The 20,011-nt window shown below is 43.5% G+C and overlaps 2 protein-coding genes across 5 annotated transcripts in view; one reads left to right on the top strand and one right to left on the bottom strand.

Moving 5' to 3' along the window:
- The first annotated feature begins 12,816 nt into the window (after positions 1 to 12,816).
- On the top strand, positions 12,817 to 15,435 carry sp5l (Sp5 transcription factor-like). The gene is made up of 2 exons (XM_047584566.1): positions 12,817 to 13,265; positions 13,559 to 15,435. Exons 1-2 carry the CDS (start codon positions 13,212 to 13,214, stop codon positions 14,588 to 14,590), a joined length of 1,086 nt encoding a protein of 361 aa, XP_047440522.1. The 5' UTR covers positions 12,817 to 13,211; the 3' UTR covers positions 14,591 to 15,435.
- Positions 15,436 to 16,443: 1,008 nt separating this feature from the next.
- arhgef25a (Rho guanine nucleotide exchange factor (GEF) 25a) overlaps positions 16,444 to 20,011 on the bottom strand; it is a 44,010-nt gene continuing 40,442 nt past the window's right edge. For 2 of the 4 annotated variants that reach the window (XM_047584528.1, XM_047584553.1), the window contains 3 exons: positions 19,734 to 19,963; positions 19,437 to 19,571; positions 16,444 to 18,427 (listed from right to left, as the gene is read on the bottom strand). In XM_047584528.1, the coding sequence (XP_047440484.1) occupies positions 18,302 to 18,427; positions 19,437 to 19,571; positions 19,734 to 19,963 (491 nt within the window). In that variant the 3' untranslated portion in view covers positions 16,444 to 18,301. The remainder of the gene's footprint in view (positions 18,428 to 19,436; positions 19,572 to 19,733; positions 19,964 to 20,011) is intronic. The other 2 variants (XM_047584537.1, XM_047584545.1) reach the window with 2 other exon arrangements.

Genomic DNA, 20,011 nt, shown 5'->3' with positions numbered 1-20,011 from the left:
TAAAAATGTATATTCATAAATAGCACTTGACTGAGTTTAATATAGAACATATATTAATATATGTATCTAGCAGGTAGGGGGTCCCTATTTAAACTCTCCATCAGTTTGGGGGACCCCTGGATTAAATGATAAACTGTGTGAAGAAACAGCTGGATTGTGGCCATTGCTGCTGCTAACACCCTCAGATGTCTTTCATAATTTGGGGGTGTCACACCAAAACTAAAGCTGTCATTTTCCACCACACTGTGCACAGGCCGCAAGTAAACTCGACAAACTTGTGATTACATCCGAGCCGCAGACATTTCACACGTAGCATTGGCCTCCCCTGGCCGACCACACTCGTGGTGCAGAAACAGAAATGTGTGTAGCAGCGGCAAGGACACCAGGCGAACCGTTATATTTGAACTCCTACACGAGTGACATAGTTTGAGTGACACCAGACGACCAGGCCCATGCACCGTACACGTATCGTTGTGTAGCACCAGACACCCTCTGCTGCACGTACCAGTCTGAAAGGAGCAGGGTGGAGGGAGATCACTTTCCTCTAGCGACGTGCCATCACTCATGTAACGCAATCTGAAGCTAGACATTAAAAGTAAAACAGGAAAGAAAGGTTTTGTGTGAATGATTGCGTGGGGGCATTACGAGGCAACAGGGGGTTTTAAGAAAGAAATCTGAAAGACAGATGGAGAGTTTAGTAGTCACTCTCTAATGAGGGAGCCAGGTAAGAATCACGTGCATGATACGGTGGAAAAAATGGCCCATGTATCATCACTGATAAACCTCATAGAGAATCTGTCACAATCAGAACAAATATGCATCAGTGTTTAAAAACGCTTCCTCGCATTCCCTCCCCGTGTTTTTACGTCTTCTTACCCCTCCATCACCTTTACCTTGCTCCCATCCTTGCTTACATGCGGCATCAAAGGGCACCCGTGGCTCCAGCTGGGTGGCTACTAGCTTCTCATTTCCTCCCATGCTCTCCAGCCATTCAGCGGTGGCGTGCTCCATCAGGGCTGAGCGGACCCCAGGGAGTCCACCAGAAGCCTCCGCTAGGCGCTCACCGCCGCTTCCTGCTCATTTAAGTGAGCCCTCAGAATGGAGCACCATTGTCCTGGCTGTTATCTGATGGCTCCACTCAACAGACAGACAAAAGGCAAGAGCCTGCCCCCCTTCCCTCCCTCCCTCACCTCAATGGCTGTGTTAAGGTTCTCCTCGGTTGTTGTTTTTTTTTTCTTTTCTTTTTACCATATCAATAGTTCAACAGAGCACTCCTGCGAACACTGGTGAAAACATTTTTTGGTTTCTAAGAGACGCTACAGCCAGCTCGATCACACAGAAGCGAGAGTGAGAATGGTCATAACTGATGTGAAGGAACCTGATCCATGCCGGCCAAGGCTAAAATTATGTACGATTCAGTACCGCTGAGGAAACCTGACAACAATAGTATTTCAGTGAGAGTGAGAAAGTCTGACCCAAGGTCTGACTGTCTCAGAGTACAAGAACAAATACTGGAAAATAAACTTTAAATAAATAAAAATAAACTTAAATAAACTAAAATAAACTTTTTCTGCAGCAACCTTGAGGCATGTGTGGAAGTTAAAGACACACGTGTTAGACCATGAATTTGAATAGATAAAATGTATTAAACATGACTTGGGTGCAAATAAAGGGAAATTTGTGTTTGGCTTTAGAGGAAAGCGAAGGTAGATGAACAAAGTCTGTCTGCATGAGGGGTCAGAACAACCTAACACGATACAAGGCCCTCAAGCTTAAACAAAAAAGAAAATTAAAGACTCTCTACTCCTCATAACTTTAATGTATTCTCACCTTTTTTTTCTGTTTGCTTTTCTGTCTCATAAGTAATGTTCTTGTATTCATAACTATAAATTGCCTAAATAAATTAACTGATATTATACATACTTAGCAGCTCACTTTATACTTTATATAGACTATTATATATATATATATATATATATATATATAATAATAATTATATATTTTATATATATATATTATATTATATTATACATACATAATATCTTTTTTTATCTACTTTATTTATACATTCTGAGTGTTCTTGTTTGTGTCTCTGTTCTCTCATTGGAAGGGAGATGCTCTCTTCAGTTTCGTTGTATGTACAACATATGCTGAGACATACAGTGACAATAAAATCTATTCTTCTCATTATTATTATTTATTATTTCTGTGGCTTTGGTTCATCATGCAATGTTGAAGGAAGTAGCCACTGATGTGATTGATGGGATTTTGGTCAGCACGGTCAGACTGCCAACTTCTGAAGGGAGTCAACTTCAAGCAATGAAAACACTGGAACATTACGAATGTTATGTTATATTTTATATATTTATATATTATGTTATATTTTATTCTATATTCTTATTATTATTATAAGTTTTTCTACCTCGAGTTATTTGACCGTTTTATCTCTCGTTGCTTTATGAAGCTAGTCTCGACCGTGCTTTTTGTATTTAGAGTCTGCCCACACTCATATACACAGAGACAAAACCAGAGAGACACCAGGAACACTGGCAGCATTGAATTAAATGCAACATGGGAGCAGTGTCCTCTTGTGGAGAGCTGTGGTAAAGCAAGAGCAAGTTTATTTCTTCTTTACCCAGAACCTTTTTATTTTTTTTTCTCCTGTGCCATTTTCTTTCTTTGTTTGGGACTCTTTGCCCCACACACAGAGACAGGCAAAGGGGGTTTCCTATAGAGACACCATTGTGTGTGCCGTATCAAAGGGGGACTTGTTAAAGGAGCTTTGGTGTGCTGTGATATCACCCACATCAGTCAGTGCTACCTGTGCAGGTGCCTGCAGCCACGGGGGTGGAGCCGGTGGTGGGTGGGTGGGTGGTGTATTCACTCCCTGCTCCGATTTCATAGACTTCTGACATGACAGGAAAGCCCGTAACGGCAGGAGGGAAGGAATCAAAACTAAAGAGGAGTCAGGTTTAGGCCAGCGTGAAGGCAATAATACATCATTGCTTTTATTACTTTAAATATTTGCACTCTAGAAAGGCTTTAGATTGTCCAGAATCTAATATGGGTTGGGTGCATTTAATATAACAGCAGCTCTATTAGAGTGAGCAGCATGTTGATTAAAAATAATTATAACTATCTGGTCTACTGTTGTGACTTGCTTTCTTTAGAGAAATACCAGTGTTGAGAATTTATAGTCTTAAAATTAAGGAGGTAAAATGAATCGAGGCGGATTAGAGCAGTTTTAGTTTAAAATGTAAAAAAAATGGCTGTTTTACCTGTTAAATGAAGCAGCACAGACCTGAGGCATTAAACTCACGACATACAAGTAAACACGCACAGACGAGAAAAGGAACACTCCTAAAACAACTGAGGAGCACCCTAACTAAAACTCATTCATCCGTCTAGATTTCCCCTACTTTTTCCTCTCGTCTTTTTTTTTTTTTTTTTTTGAAGATCAAGCCATGGCAAAAAGTTGAATAATTCTACCTCTTTGATCTGCACACACAAGTGAGAGTTCATTTCCATTTTTGATTTTTTTCCTTTTTTTCTCCTCTCTCTCTATCTCTCTCTCTCTCCCTCTCTCTCTCTCTCTCTCTCCCTTTCTGTAAGAGTGCCAGCATCAAGATTTACCTTGGTGTGCAAATGTGCTGGAATAGGTTAAAAGGAAATCTCGCTGCTCTCTCAAAGCACAAGTGCAGATGTTATGAAGTTAATTAAAAATTTAGCAATTCGTTTCTCCCGTCCCAATTTGGGCTGCATCAAATGAAAGAAAACAGACGGAAAAATGACTTGTGAGAGAAGTCCGTGCAGTCTGTCTTTTTACGCGTATGGCAGCGTCAACAAGCAGGGAAGACTCCTGTAATGTAAAATTCAGGATGATCCTATCCGCTTTTTTTTTTTTATTATTCTACATTCAGCGGGAAATATGTTACATCCTGTGTGTAATACAACTATTTTTAGTTTAAAAATCCAAATCCTGCCAAAAACGGGAATATACATGTACATCCCATCTCTGACTTCTCACACTCCTTTCTTTATCTTTCTTTATATCGATTTATATCTACTTTCTGAAAGGTCTGAGATCAGTCCAGTCAGTTATCAGCTTCCTTCTGGGAGACGTTTAACTCAGCCTGTCTCGTTCTAAAGACAAACAGATTTTAATCTCCCCCCATCCACCAATCTTCCTATCAACTAACCCGGCTTTATGCGTGTTTACTAAAATTGCATCAGTGTGTTGACACAGGCCGTGTATCTCCTACCAGCTCTTCCATCTCCTCCCAAATAATAGTGCCATGCACAGAAAGGATGTCAAGTCTCAAGATGCTGCCCACCCCTCTCCACTCCCCCTCTGTGGATGATGCTCCAGGAGCGTAGCAAGGGGAGGAGGGGGTGGTGGTGGTGGTGGTGGGGGCTTCGTTTTCTGCACAGGTGCTGCAGCTGCATTCGTACATAATTCCTTTCTGCGCGAGCACCGCTCAGCGTTAGCCTCTCTGTGCTGCTTCCCCCCAGTGGGACCCCCCTCCTCCACTGAGCGATATTACAAGCGGCAGCCGTGCTCCTCTGATCTACATGCGCTGGGCTCCCTCCTGGTCCTGGGTGAATAGCGCTTGACTTGTTCAATTTGTTTAGAAGCCGCGTTCGACGCTTTGAAGCCACACATTTTAGCATAAATCATAACCTGTCTCCTTGCGCACGACTGCTTTGAAATGCAACATCTGCTTTTGAATCCCCCTGCTTTACAATTAGTTAAGCAACATCAATAGATTGACTCCCTATAATTTTTCCTGATAATGAACTGCTTTGTACACGCGCAAGGGCATTAGTGGCGGGCCCCCGTGATTCTTCCGAGGCCAAGGTCCTGAGACGGATCAATCTCCATCAGCCTCGCCGCGTCGTGAACTTCCTGAAGTTCTCAGCGAGCTCTGAGCGCAATCAGACACACGTGTTAAATTGGGTTACCCTGCGTGGTAACCTACTTAGGAAGTGTCATGGTTGTGGGGCATGTTACCGGGCCGTGTTGTTTACTCTTTCATCACACTCTTCAGGATCCCTGTTTTGTTGGTTTGTTTTGCAAAGCACAGCCTTCTGTTCAGCTGTGGGAAAAGTGCGGAATCAAAGTCCCGGAGAGCAGCCCGACGTTGACATTGATAAGCTCGGCCTGTCACTATCCATTTGTCTGAATGACACTGACGATCATGCTGGATCTCTGGAGGAAGCGGTGCGCACAACTCGCCTCGGCGCACATGCTGCTGCGGAAAGAAAAAAAAAAAAAAAAAGGCTGCTCTCTTCAAGTTTTAATATAGTTAAAATCTAAAGTTAATAGAGTGAATAAAAGAATTTATTGGCAGGAGTGGTAGCTGCTGAGCACACTGTACCAAAGTTCCAACTCTCAAAAAACGGATCCATCAGTTAGAAACCTTCTCATCAGATGCATTAAGAATTCTTTTTGCAGGTTGAAGGAGAAAATAACAATCCCAAAGATTTTATTTTCAAAGGCAAGCATTTGATCAGTAGTCATCAATTAAACTTACTGAGGTGCAAATTACACCACAAGGATTAGATGAAAGAGCCTCCGTGTCATTTTCTCCCCTCCTCCTCCTCCTCAAAGCTTGGCTTGATTCGCGGTACACACAAACAGCGGGCTGATCCCTGGCACGGCGGTGACAGGGTGACACTTCCCCTCACATTACGCAGGCTGAGCTGACTGAGGGGCTTAACAGAAAGTGGCATCACAAGGCGTACGTTTACAAATAAATCTACTGCTCTGGCTGTGCGGCACTCCTCTGCACATGTAGCCCTTGTATCTCTGCTCCCGCTTTGCATTTCTGATTTCAGCTGGAGCCTTGCCACGAGATCCGGTTACCATACCGACGAGAGTCCTTCTTCCCAGATGGCACGTTGAGGCTTCCTGGGTAATATTTATGAAACAGCATCCATGACATTTTAAGTGCGCTTTCTTCATGCTACTACAGGCTTTTCCACAGACGCAACAATGATATTCTACAAAACATTTTCTGGTAAATGCGATGCAGATACAGAAAATGACTTTCGATACAGTTTCTGATTTCATTCCTGTTTTCTCCTTGAGTCGCTCCCATCTGAGTGCAGCGGTTTAGATGCACTATGACTGTGACAGGTGCACACATCTCCCACAGCCACTGAACAAAGCTATAAGATCAATTGGCAGAGGTTCCTGCACGCTACAATCCCCACATTAACTTGATGGCTGTAAATGATATTGTCAAGTGATCCTAAGCTAATTATTTACCAGTGTTCATCTTTGTCTAAATGTGTTTGTATATTCTTTATGATTGATAATCCCATTGTTTCTTTTTTCCTTTTGTCTCTGTGTTTTATTATTCATTTTATGTGGCACTGTACAGACAGGCAGGCAATTGTGGGGAATTCATCTTTTTAGGGAATATACGCGGCAAACGCTATGAATAAACAATTCACTTTTCTTCACTGGTAAATTAGTTATCATTAATTTTAAATGCTGTGTTGGGGAAATGAATTAACATAGACTTATCATGCTCGATTTAACAGTGGATACTTTAACACCGAGAGGAAATTGTCAGAGAGCTGACACCTTTTATCAAACAGCCCGCAACCAGCATTGGTTTTACTGGCCATTGGGGGTGGGAAGAAAATATCAATATGGCAATACATATCGTGATACTTTTTCTTCCGATACAATATCGATTTTGACAGTCTTAATATCAGTTTTAAAAGAAAAAGAAAAAGTCATGTTTTGAGCAAACATCTTGGACAACTTCCGCACCACCACTTTTTCTGTACAAGTGCAAGTTGGTTTTCGACTCAGTTCGTCCAGTTAATTATTATTATTATTTGATGTACAATACATATATACAACATGTATTTTGAGCTGCATTTAAAACTTATCAGTGAACTATGTAAAATATCGCAATATCATGATATCCCAATAAAGTATCGTATCGTGACTCAAGTATCGTGATACATATCGTATCGTGAAGTCCTTGCCAATACCCACCCCTACTGGCCACTGTGTCACAGCAAACAAATATAGATGTATACAGTTGAGTTAATAATGTACAATGCAATCGTATACAGTGTAAAAAAAAAAAAAAAGTAGCACCCCTCAAAATATTTGAATTTCTTGCATAAAAATCATTCAAAACATCTGCCGACTTTCACACAAGTCCTAAAAGTAGACAAAGAAAACCTGGTCACACAAATTCAAGAAAATTAATCATTTTTGTCTTAACTGTGAGTTGCAAAAGTATGTTTTCATCATCTGGTGTAACCCTCTTTGCACAGTCATAACATCAACTAAACACCAGGACCAAAACCACCAGACACCTGGACAGTTTTTTTTCCCCCAGGCTATTTCTCTCCTGAGTGAACCCTCCCAGACCCCTACCCCCACCAGTCCCTACTTAAAACAGTATCCCACACCAACCATTTCTGCGTGCAACATCCACGGCAAAAAACATTTCTTGCCTGTAATTATTCCCGTCATTGCATCACATGTATATTTCCACTTTTATCTTTCTAAACTGTATATATTGCTTTTTTCTTGTTTCTTGCCAAGTTAACTTATTTAATGTATGTGGCGCTGACACACCAGGTACAATTCCTTTGTACATTGTACATTTGGCCAATAAAGACATTCTCATTCTGATTCTGACATTTCCGTGAACCGCTAACTAGTCGTCTACAGCAGCTTGATGGTATTTTAGCCCATTCCTCTGTCTATAACCCCTTCAGTACAGAGGTGTCGATGATTTTCCTCCATCCAAACAAAACAGGGCGCCGAACGACATCTGAGTCTCATCACGCTGAAGCGAAACAACTTCTGCACAGATGGAGTCGTAATCCCAGAGGTTCACGTACTTTTGCACCTCACAGATGTGTAATGTCGGCCCGTTTTCCTGAATAAACAAATACACAGGTATAATGTTTGTGTTTTATTTGTCTGATTGGGTGCTCTTTGTCCACCTTCAAGTGAAAATCTGATGGTATATAGAGTATTCTAAGGGGCAAAAACTTTTAAGCCACAGATGTGAATTTAGCCGCATGAGTTTTACAGGGTCTAAGTAAAGAAAAAAAAAACAGTTATCTTGACTTACCAATAAATCACAAAGTACCTCTTCACACATACAACCAAAAAGAGTGAGTTTTACAGGTGCTGATTCTGTCACATTTGAACAGATACCTCTCCTCTCTCTGGTCGTTATGCAAAGCAAACCAGCTGCTGCCTTTAGAGCATTAAAGTGGCACTGATCAACTCATCTCACTCATAGCAGTAAAAAAAAAAGCAAATAAAATATGTAAATGACTCAATTTATGTCCGTGCAGTGTGCACTGAGTAATTATTTTATTCTTTGTAAGCAGTGTCACTTAGTATCTCCTTCATTGGCTACACGTCCTGTCATGCAACTTTGCCACGGGTCTCTTTTTCAGATCAAACGCCATATTTTATGGGCCGAAACCTTCAAAGCATGTCATATCCTGTCGAGATGATGAAATGATTATGAAGCACCATGAAAGTGACATTTGGCAGATGGACTGCATTCATCTCTATCACTGCAGAGTTCCTGTACTACTTTCCTTTGATAAAACATGAAACACCTCCTCTGCTCAGATTTGCAGCCCGTGACAAGTGTTTTAGTTTCGGGACTGATACGTGTAAGTGAGGGGACTGAATTTTAATTTAGGCGATGGGAAGTTTTACCAGAGAGTCTTTTTCTTTTTGTTGTTGTTTTTTGTAGTTTGCTTCTTATTTAATTTAATTTAATTTAATTTAATTTAATTTAATTTAATTTAATTTAATTTAAGGATAAAACTTCCACAGTAAAGATTTTAGCGCGTTAATATTGTAAAGGGCGTTTTGGTTCATTATTGCTACAAAGGTGAAGGAGGCAGTGATTTTTTTTCAATCCATTTCTTTTACTGTATACTTCCCAAACCCCCTCCATCTTCCCTGGATCTCTCCCTCTCTCCTCTTTCGTCTTTCGTCTCTGGGAGTATGGGTGCATGTCAAGTGATTGTTGAATTGAAATATTGATGTGGAGTATCAAAGCGTGGCGTAGCACTCCTGTGTTTCCAGAACTAACCACGAAGCGCTTTGATCAGATACTCCTGTGATCTGACTTCTGAAGTTGTTAAGAGTGCTGGAAAACAAAATGCAAACAAACTTCAAGTGCTCTTGGTATTGATAAAAGTTTTCTTTGACAAGTGGGGATGCGTGCTGTCTGCCTGTGTCTGCCCAAGACTGGAGATTTCGGGGTTTTCGAACATGCTAATGGACATGAGATGAGGGAATTATTATAGCTTTCTGCTTCCAGCACACCTAGCAATGTGAACTCTGTTATGCAGGATCCTGCTGCGATATTTCAAAAATAAAACACTGTGATTTATAATTTAATACAATTCTTTTTACATGTGTAAGGATTTGTTTAATTGGCAAACAGAAAAGCTAAATTAAGACGCCTTAGAATGATTCCATGAAAATGGCAATAATAAAAAATAAAAGATGCTTACACGCACAAATGAAAGAATTGATTATTTTCTTATGTTTTTGGTGATAAAAAAAAAACTCCTCCACACCAAAACATGGTGTATATTAAATAATTTAACGGTGTGAAACTGTGATTAGACACAGATGAACAGAAGAAGAAAAAAAAACAGTTTTTCGGTCATGTTCCAGAAACAAAAATGCACTTTGATATGGTGAAAGGGATCATTTAAAGGTTCGGACGAGAGAAGCGTTTTAAAGGCAGCCAAGTTTCAGCTCTCGACTTACGGTGCTTTTAGGTTTTTGGGTGCAACAGTGGCCACAGATGAGGGCGAAGCGGGCGTCACAATCAGTGTTTTTAAATCCTCTTGGGGTCCAAACAGAAGAGCGTGTGTCGTTTGATGTACAGAGGTCAATAAAAAAATATGAATCTCAAACGTAAATCTTCCTTTGACATCTCGCTCCGTGTCTCCTCCCCCTCAAATGAGTAGGAGACAGACTTCCCTGAATGAGGCATCGAGTTGTCGCACTGTAAAGTCCAGCTGTTGGCGTTACTCTTCACCCTAAAGAAACTGAGCGTCACGGTAATTACGCACCATCTTGTCCGGCCTTGGCCCGCTGAATGGCTAAAGAGTGAAGCACTCCAGTTAGCAGCAGGCCTTCGCATGCTGTCTGTCTCATCCATTAGGCCACATTTGTCACATGAGGGCTATTGAGTCAGCGGCGTGCTGTAAAACTGGCTTTCTGACATGGCCACCAGTACAAAGGCTGCTCTCCTCCGTGGCTGCCCTTTTCGAGTGCAGATGGTCAAGACAGCTGGGACAATTTAGTGATCAGAGGCTTTTAAACTGCCCCCCAGGCATGATAAAAACAGCTTGAGTACCCGCTCGCATATTCTACGCTCTGAGTTTAAGTCTAAAAGATTGTCTGCAACAAAAAACAACACCATTTGTGCTGGATAAAGGGGCTAGACGACCAAATAAAATCCTGTTAGGCCGGGAGATTTCGGAAGATTAAACTAACACGAGCAGCCCTGTAGAGTTTTAAATTTTATTTTCTTTGATGTGTTTTCTGTCTTTTTGTCCCCCCTCCCCTCTCTGTCTAGAAATAGGCGCAGGAGAACATCTGCATCATCTTGTTGGGATTTAAAGCGTGTGTCAGTTTTGAAGTTGCTGGTAGCCACCCAGTCAGAGCAGCGCGCCGCGTATGACGGAGCGGGGCCTGATTACCGGCAATCTCACCAGCTGTTTAATGAACACAGGGACCTCTTTCTCTGGAAATTAGTTTTCCCTTGAATACTGTGGAAGCCGTATCCAGGTCTATTTAAATGAGGTAACATGGGGAAGGTAAGCACCACCACATGAGCATTGTTTTCACAGTTCAAAGTGAGGAGAGAGTACTTTGCACTTCAAAGACACTCATCTGGGAGGCAGTACAGTGGGGGTGGGGTGGCGTGGGGGAGAGGGGACAGGAAATAAGAATCAGGGTAATTAACAACTTCTGCTCCGTAATAAACCAGAGACATAGTATACCTCTGCCTCCAAGATACACTCCTATTTCCATGTCCTCCTCACTCTTCCCCTCTGCTTTCTTTCATCCTTAATGTTCACTTTAATTTGGAATTACACTTTTTACCCTCAGTGTTGTTGTAACTACATCTTATTTATTACAACCTGCATGGTGAGGTGTGTGTGTTTGTGTGTGTGTATTGATTTGCAGATCCATGTTTGAGTGCTGAAATGATTTTGTTGAATCTGTAATTCATCCGAGAGGCATCGGGAAACATTTAGGAAGAAAATCGTCCCTCGTTGCTCTCGCTACATTTTCCTGCAAAAGGAAAAAAAAAAAAAAAACAGAACAAACAAACAAACAAAAACATGGGCAGAACAATGTGGCCACCACCTCGGGTTAAGACAGTGCGTGTGATTTATCACCAGGCCGCGGCTTAAGTCTGCACATGATTGCTGTTAATCGTGTTTTAAGATGAGACGTCTCTGTGTCAGCGTCAGCCTCATAAAAGGGCTTCAACCAAATTGCACAGTTAAAAAGCTGTGAGTTCACTTACAGGCTAAATGTGACAAAGGGAACTTCTGTTTAGTAAGTAAAAAAAAAAAGTACAGCATGAAGTTATTTCTTTTGTTAAGTTCTTCCTGATTTTTTATTTTTTTTTTAATGGCTTTTCCTCGCCATGTGTTTATTTAAGGATCACAGTCTTGTGAAACAGTGAGCGGCAGATAAGTGAGGGGCCGGGAATTTACATGAGAAGTGGGTTCCCAGCCTGGATTTAAACTCTTAACATTGTAATGGTGAACAGACTTACAGAATGAGATTAAGCCTCAATCTGCATTTAATGGAGCAGATCTGAAGCGGCCTCTACTTGAACTCTGAAATGTGAGAATGTCACACAGGGCAGCCTATTTGACATGTCACCTACTGGTGAGAACCCAGAGCCTTTGATTGAGTTTTATCAATTAGCTTTGTGAGGGGAAGGAGGCATGGGGGGGACTATCTTCAGAGTGTGTGTGACAGGCCCGCTGCCTGCTGTTGTATTAAGACACAAGAAGTTTGTATTATCAGGAAGAGACAATGATCAGATGGTGATTTAAGATGCCTGGATCCAATCATCCATTTTCTGCTCAGGTAAACTTAAATTCCTAATTTGGTTTCTTTAAGACCTGCAAAAGCTAGGAAAGCTGCACATTTCCACTGTCCTGTATCTGTTAGTGTTTACATCTGTGTGTCTTATGCAGATCATCGTTTGCCCACCTCTTCATTTAAAACTGCATGAGAGAGGTTTTGCCAAAAATACAACTCAAACGTTTGCTTTCTTTCCTTTTCGTGAATTCCCACAATGGAGCTGAAACAAAGAAGGCAAATACTCCCAGATGGAGAAAAAAATATATATTTATATATATATTTTAAATCTCAGATCTTTTAACAGACTAAGCATTTTGTTCCGGGTCCTAAATGTAGTCATTGAAAGTTGCTGAGACACATAATGTGGACTCTTTGATATAACACTTTTGTGAGTTTATTCCCACTTGTAAAAAAAAGAGAAAAAAAAAGAAAGAGGGACATTTCACAAGATGTCCAGGGAAGTTCATATAGATATTATGTGATATTATTACGGTGATTTTTTTCTTGTTCTTAATGCCTCAGGGCTTTTTCAAGAACAATTGGAGGAGGAGTCAATTCTTGGGGTCAGCATTTGGTTGAAATTGAGGGAAATTATGAGTAGCCCACCCCTTCACCTAACAAGCCCCCCTCCTTCCTCCCTCCCTCCCTCACATCTCCTCTCTATTGACGGGCTCGCCTGCATCATACTGGAGACCCCGTTGAGAGGATCTTTTCTCTCTATAAAGAGAAGATGCAGCTCAGGCGCCTTTGAGATGATCTCAAGGATTTACTGCGCGCCTCTCTGCCTCTAACTTCAGACGGGCTTCTTCTTCTTCTTTCTTCTTCTCCTGTTCCAGCGCCAAGACGACCAGGACTGCGAGCGCATTGAAAACATTTACGCACCGGACTCAGGACATTTAATAACGCGGGATTTCACAGTCTACATCTCCAAAGTCTCGGGAGTCGCCTAAGACCTGCGAATGTGAGCATCCTTTATCCTCTTTGTGCTGCCAGCTGTAGTTGAGACTTTGCGCGTCGTCTCCTCTCGGCGCAGTTTGTGTCGCAGGTGCGTGGAGAAGGAGCCCGAGGACAGATGGCTGCGCTGACGATACAAAGGACGGACAACTTTTTGCACACCTTCTTACAGGTTTGTTCTTTTTTTCCGGCTTTTTAATTGAGCGCAGGTGGATTTATTTCCTGACTGGGTGGCAGTGAAGTGGAGCGCGATCAGCGTGTCGAATTGTTTTTGTTCCATTTTTTAAAATTTAAACACTAGTAATTAACATAGGAAATAAAGACAGTTAAATATTAGGAAACTAAAAATAAAATGCATTACATTTCTAAATCTTCATGACAAGGTAATGGAAATATTTTCATCATGTTAAAAACCTTAAGTTGTCCCCGTGGTAACCTGATGTGTTTTCGTGTATCACCACACAGGACCGGACGCCCAGCTCCTCTCCAGAGGGACCACCCAACGCCCTCTCCTTCCTGGCCACCACCTGTAGCCAGGCCTGGCAGGTGGGAAGCTCCATGGGCTCAGAAGGTTCCCAGTTCCCCTACGAGGGCACTGTCAGCTCCACATCTGGAATGTTTCAGCTCTGGAGCAACGACATGCCGCCCAGCACGGCCCTCAGCACGCACCAGATGACCTTCACTGTGCCCAAGGTTCAGTTCCCCGGACACATGCAGTCTGGCCTGAGTCACCATCATCACCATCACCCACACCACCACCACCACCATGAGCTGCCTCTCACCCCTCCGGCTGAACCTCCGTCGTCCTACTCCTTTGAACTGTCCCCCGTTAAGGTGCTGTCCTCGCAGCCGCAGGCCAGCGGCCCCTACTACCCTCAGCACAACAGTGTCGGACAAAACTTCCCCAGCTTCCTCCAGAATTCATCGGCCAGACATCACTTATCTAGCAACCATATGGAGGAGAGCCAGCAATGGTGGAGCCTACCGCAAACCAACGCCACCCCTTCCAACCACCCGTTCTCTCTGGGCAGGCAGCTGGTTTTGGGTCATCAGCCACAGATAGCTGCTCTTCTCCAGGGCACGTCAAAGGGTCTCCTGAGCTCCACGCGCCGCTGCCGCCGCTGCAAGTGCCCAAACTGCCAGGCAAACGGCGGGGGCCTGGAGTTCGGAAAGAAGAGACTGCACATCTGCCACATCCCAGAGTGTGGCAAAGTGTACAAGAAGACCTCTCACCTGAAGGCGCACCTGCGCTGGCATGCCGGGGAGAGGCCATTCATCTGCAACTGGCTCTTCTGCGGCAAAAGCTTCACCCGCTCGGATGAGCTGCAGCGGCACCTCCGCACGCACACCGGGGAGAAGCGGTTCGGGTGCCAGCAGTGCGGCAAGAGATTCATGAGGAGCGACCACCTCTCCAAGCATGTGAAGACCCACCAGACCCGGAAGAGCCGGTCTGGGCAGAGCACGGACCCTCTGCTCACCAATATCAAAAGAGAGTAGTGGCCGTCGTTCAGAAATCATTTTCAACCAAGACCAAACTGTGTGACTCACACTTACTGCCATAGGTTTGCACTAGAGGGTAAGCATCGAGCTCCCCCGAATATTTTCTCTTGTCAAAGCTCTCATTCTAACTTCCAAGTAGTACCATAAACGAATATTTAGTGACCATTTTGGCTGATGTATCTGTGTGCTGTTGGAGGCGACGCACCTTTAAAGAAAACTTGAAGCCTTTTTTTTTTTCAGCGACATTGTGAGAATTTGCCGCATCGTTCAGTGTACTTTTCAACACGCCACATAAGAGGAACATTTTGCGCCTTTCGATATCAACCGTTTATTTAAATTTGAACTGATGTGAAAGTCCACGTTTTTCCTTCAAACTTCACGATGTAAATATTTCATCCACGGGGAGGACGCGCCGGACATGAGAAAATCTCAAAGAGGTTTACTCTGAAGTGTTTGTCCATATTGTCACTTTCAAAATAAATGTTCGCCCTATAGAAAACCTCACGGTTGCTGTAGAAAAAAAAAACAAAAACAAAAAAACATCTTCTCTCTCTCAAAAGGCTCTGAATGGATAAATGCCCGTGTTGCTGTTGAGAATTAGATTCTTATTCTAAAACATACCCTAATTTGTCTGCTACAAGGATCTTTTCTTGAGATGTGAACACGAGAGTCTTTGATCTGCAGATGTATCGGCTCTTAAGCAGCGTTGTGAAGCCCCAGTGCTGCAGATTAGCAACATTTTTAATTTTTAAGTTCTTTGTAAATTATGTATAAATATCACGAACAGTTTTATTGGGGTTATGACAGCATGTACATTTTAATAAACATTGTCCTTGAAACAATTTCCCTGCTTCTAACAATGTTATTTTTTTTCTTAAATGTCGCATGTGCTCGAAGTAAACATCCATCGTCGACGGCGAGAGTCAATGGTTTTAACCTCCTTATCGGCTCATCCAATAAATGTGTGAATTTCTGAGGGTGCCCCGGAGCACCTGGAGATCTAACGTTTTATTTAAATGATAATTTAAATTGCGGTTCGGAATACGAATGCTGCTCATCATTGTGCCGTTGGTGTGAGGGGAGAAGCTCCTAAGGAAGCCCTAACATGGTGGGCTGTTCAAAGATTTTCACACCTCAAAGTAAATACTCATCCCATTGATGGGGCTGTTTGTCTCGCCTGCTGCAATCAAGTTCACAGTCATGTGGCTTTCAATGAGTGTTTTCTTTCGCTCAATGGGGAAGATTGAGTCAACAGATGCGACAGAGGGCAGTGGAGAGGAATTCCCTGTGAATGGGACCCCTGTTGCTGAGACCCCCTCAGTGGTGACAGGAACTCCCTTTGATTTTGCACCCTTGTGAAAGTTAATACCTCTTCGACCCCCCTCCCCTCCTCTGTCGCAAGCCTCCATATATCACAGCCGTGTTACGATCAGCCTTGCTTTACTGCCCAGAAAGGGGCTTTTATTCAAAGGCCAGCCAACCAGATGTCTGCTCATCCAGGGGTTTCTTCTCTTTGTTTTTAATCCTGTTTGAACTTTCTCCAAAAGGGATGCGAAAGCAAGCAACGCTCCGTCTTTGTCAGACGCCCCGGGGTGCCGTCGGAGGTCTCCTGCAGCAAAATTAATACCTTGAATGTCTCTATTAGTTCAGCCAAACATTAAACTTGAAGAATATTGCGCCGATTCTAAAAGCCCGCGGAGGCTAATTTACGGTTTGTCGTATTTGGCTATAAATAAAACTGGCTTGACAAAGTGATCGAGGTACTCGCAGCATAAGAAATAATAGTGCACAGGGTTATTTCTGATAAAGCCAATAAAGAGAGCCGTGGAAAGACACGCAAAACGCTGCACTCGTTTTCAAAATGACACTTTTATTTGATATGATACAACTGTTTCTACTCGATCAAACATGGCATTAACCAACCCTCCCTTGGTTTTATGTCCTTGTTGTGGGTTCTTTATAGTGGTATTCCTTTGTGTTTCATGCAAAACTGCCTGATCTGTAACTCCCCGCGAACAGTTCACATTAACTGCAGGTGGATACCGATAGATGGTTCAGCTCAACCATCTTTTCGGCTTCACTGTAAGTAATTTTCCGGTGTTGTCTTCTTGGACTGAACTAAGCGATAAAATATGAGGCCTATCGATCTTTGGTGCAGCTGTATGAGCCAACTAATCTGGAAGTGAAAGCCTTGTGGGGACCTCTACTGGCCACAAACATAAAAAAAAAAAAAAAAAAGACCACAGAGGACAGTCCCCTTCACCTCCTCCACTCTCCGCTTCCTGTCACTTTCAGGCTTTTTACGATGCAGATAGAAACACAAATATCTATGATTGACTTGTAAAGAGCAATGGCAAGCTGAACTATAGAGTAAAAGCATGAAACATTTGACTGGCGGGCGGCTGTTGTTTTTGGCACTGTTGAGGAAGAGGGAGCATGCAGATTTCGTGAGCTTCACTCTGTTCATCCGGCAACATACGATAACCTGCATTTTAACCATTCGGAACATCTCTCTGCACACCTCGGTCCTTCTTCATCTTACAAGCGGAAATGATTGTCTTTGTGGTATGCGCTGTACAGTATTTAGTCCATGGCAGCAAAAGCTAACAGAGATTATAGAAATGGTGCAGCCTTGACATGACAATGGTGGACTAGCAAAACAATTAATATCAGTTTAAACCAATCACTTCGGCCTGGAAAGAAAGATCAACGTAAAGAAATATTATGCCAGTTGGTCACAAAAAGAGATGTTGCATGCAGCACTTTGGGTCAGCACAGCAGGCCCTTTGGATGCATCTTACTTGCAACTCCTATGGAGTTGCCCAAAGAGAACAAAGTATTCTGAAGTGACGTCATACCCACAGAGAACCTCCAGAGGGCTCCCTCATGCCTTTTTGTCCAGATCAAAAGGAGGCCTGTCAAACAGAATAGCAGAGCACACATGGGGCTCTCAACACCCAGGCAAAACAGAAAGTTCTTCACTTTCAGACGAAATGTGAGTCAGTAAAGTCCTCGTGGCATATTCACATCAAGTGTTTTTCGCCTTTCCCGTTCTTCTTGTGTCATAAACAGCGATCTCAGCTCGCAGAATGGAAATGAGGACAAAAATAATAATAATAAAAAAAAAAACATACTAACGTAGCTGTATTTGTCTTCACAAAGGGGGCACCAGATAGAAAAAAAAAAAAAATCTAATTATCAATTTACCAGAGCGTACGAGAAGAGCTACCACCACTCCTTGCACGCTCGCATGCACGCAGACGCATCCTCGCATCATTTCATAAACACACATTCAGGCACACGCGTAACTCCAGTGACTGCCCCAATTAGGAATGGAATCGTCAAACAAATTCCCCTTGCCCTTTGAAAGAGAGAATGGCGCGGAATACAAACTCTCGAAAAAGGTAAAAAGCAGAAATTGACATAACAGTGAGTGTTTTGTAACTCTGAGCCCAGCCGCGTCCCGCTGGGTGCCGTCCGTGTACACTGAAGGCAATCGAGGCAAAGCCACCACCCTTTAAATGGCTCTCTAAAAAGGAGCGAAGAAGTATTTATAGTATTCGCAGCCCATAATTCCTTCATATATTCCTTTAGGTTCCGTCATGACTGAACCAGGTGAGGGTCCAGCCTGGCATAAACAAACAGCAGACAAGTCTTAACAGCTGCTGCAGCTGTCCTCCTGACCCAGGAGACTCACAGTATCGAGGTTCAAAGCTCGTCCTCTGCTAGCTGGGCCAGGTTGCTGGGACGTCGTCCAGCTGAGGGACCCGACAGCGGAGCCTGGCTCGCGGCATCGGCGACCTGACCCCTGCGGCAGCCCTCTCCTGCTCTCTGCTGGGGAAAGAAGGAACATTCATCACGCAACTACATGGCACTTCCGTTTAATTCGCCCACAAATCAAGCACGCGGCATTTTTATTCCTGTGCCAGTCACCACGTCCCCCGCCTTCTTTCCTCTGTCCCTGCTCTTGACCTCGCTGCTGAGTGTTTCATGGAATACGTGACAACAGATAAGTTTTTTTTTTTTTTTCTTTCACAGCCAAAGTCTAAAAAATATGCACCGGCCCATCTATGTGCCCCAGCACCGGCACGGGAAACCATTATCTGCGCTTGATAGGCATCTCCCTTCGACTTCCTCGTCTGGCTCGGCCTACTTCCTGTTTGGGATGTGCCAAGTCTGTCCAGCCAGAGCAAACAGAGCGAGAGGTGGGGGACAACAACTGCCGGCCTGTCAGCACGGCCTCTTGAGGGTAAGAGCCCGGCGTTGACAGAGGGAGACGTTGCTAATGGTGATGTGAAGTCCGACAACAGGATGTTCCTGTTCTTGACTGAACAAATGGTTTAAATTTTGAAGTAAGGACGGGCAGGGTTACGTTTACAGAAAGTGTCATATTTTATGGAAGGCACTTAAATCTGGGAATTTCCACTCTAACTTAACGTTATTGTGAAACCATCACAATCAATTTCCTTCAGGAAAATCCTGGTTTTCGTTCATTCCTTTTCTGTCCAACAGGGGGAGAAATTGCTCTTCTCAACGGCAAACCGCCTCACTGCATGTATGCCTAAATAAATGGTTACCATTTACTAAAGTCTTTCATCTTTTAATTAACATTAATGAGCCCATTGGAACTATTGTACAATGCCCTATTATTTCCCCAGTGGTTAGCTTCCTGTTGCTTGTTTTGCCATTAATTTTCCCAGTGCCGGTGTTAAATAATGGCCGCTTGACAACTCAGCAGCACGGTGTTCAGCCACGAGCGAAATAATTACATTTTTAACTGCAACACTGGGACGGACGCCCCTGCGTGGACGGCCTTGGCTCTAAATGCATGCGTATACACTACCTGTGCGCTCTGCGTGGCTGGGGTGTACAGCCCGTTTGACACTGCTTGACAGTTTGGCTGATTGGTGAAGCCTAGCTGGACATGTGATGGAGAAACAGCGTGGGAGTCAGCAGGGCACGGGTGGACCACAGCGGGCTGCAGATGCAGGTAAGAAAGTCGTAAGTCACTCAGTACCGGAGGGCATGCACACAAAAAGCCAAAACCGCTCAAAAAGGGGGGTTAGCAGCGCCTGAGGTAACCTCGAGTTCGGGTGAGCAGATGCTGCACAACCGTGGCAATGCATGTGAAGAAACTTACATCCCTCAGCGAGCAGGTCTCGATGGGTCCTTGGGTCAGGCCTTGGCTCGGCAGGTAGAGCGTGGGCAGGGAGGTGTTGTGGGAGTGAAGGGAGGGCAGCTTATGACGGTCAATAGAGGCAGAGGAGTGGGGCCGCAGGGCGCTGGCGGCAGACAGAGGAGGCCTCATGCTGCGGCCCAGGCTATTAGACTTGCTCTCTCGCCGCTGGTACTCAATGGGCGACTGTAAGGCTGAAAGACAGTAAATAGAGTTTTTATTTTTTTCACGCTTTTTTTTCC

The sequence above is a fragment of the Mugil cephalus genome, chromosome 1, assembly GCF_022458985.1.
Source record: "Mugil cephalus isolate CIBA_MC_2020 chromosome 1, CIBA_Mcephalus_1.1, whole genome shotgun sequence".
Classification (NCBI taxonomy): domain Eukaryota; kingdom Metazoa; phylum Chordata; class Actinopteri; order Mugiliformes; family Mugilidae; genus Mugil; species Mugil cephalus.
This window is presented reverse-complemented; position numbering and strand designations above follow the sequence as displayed.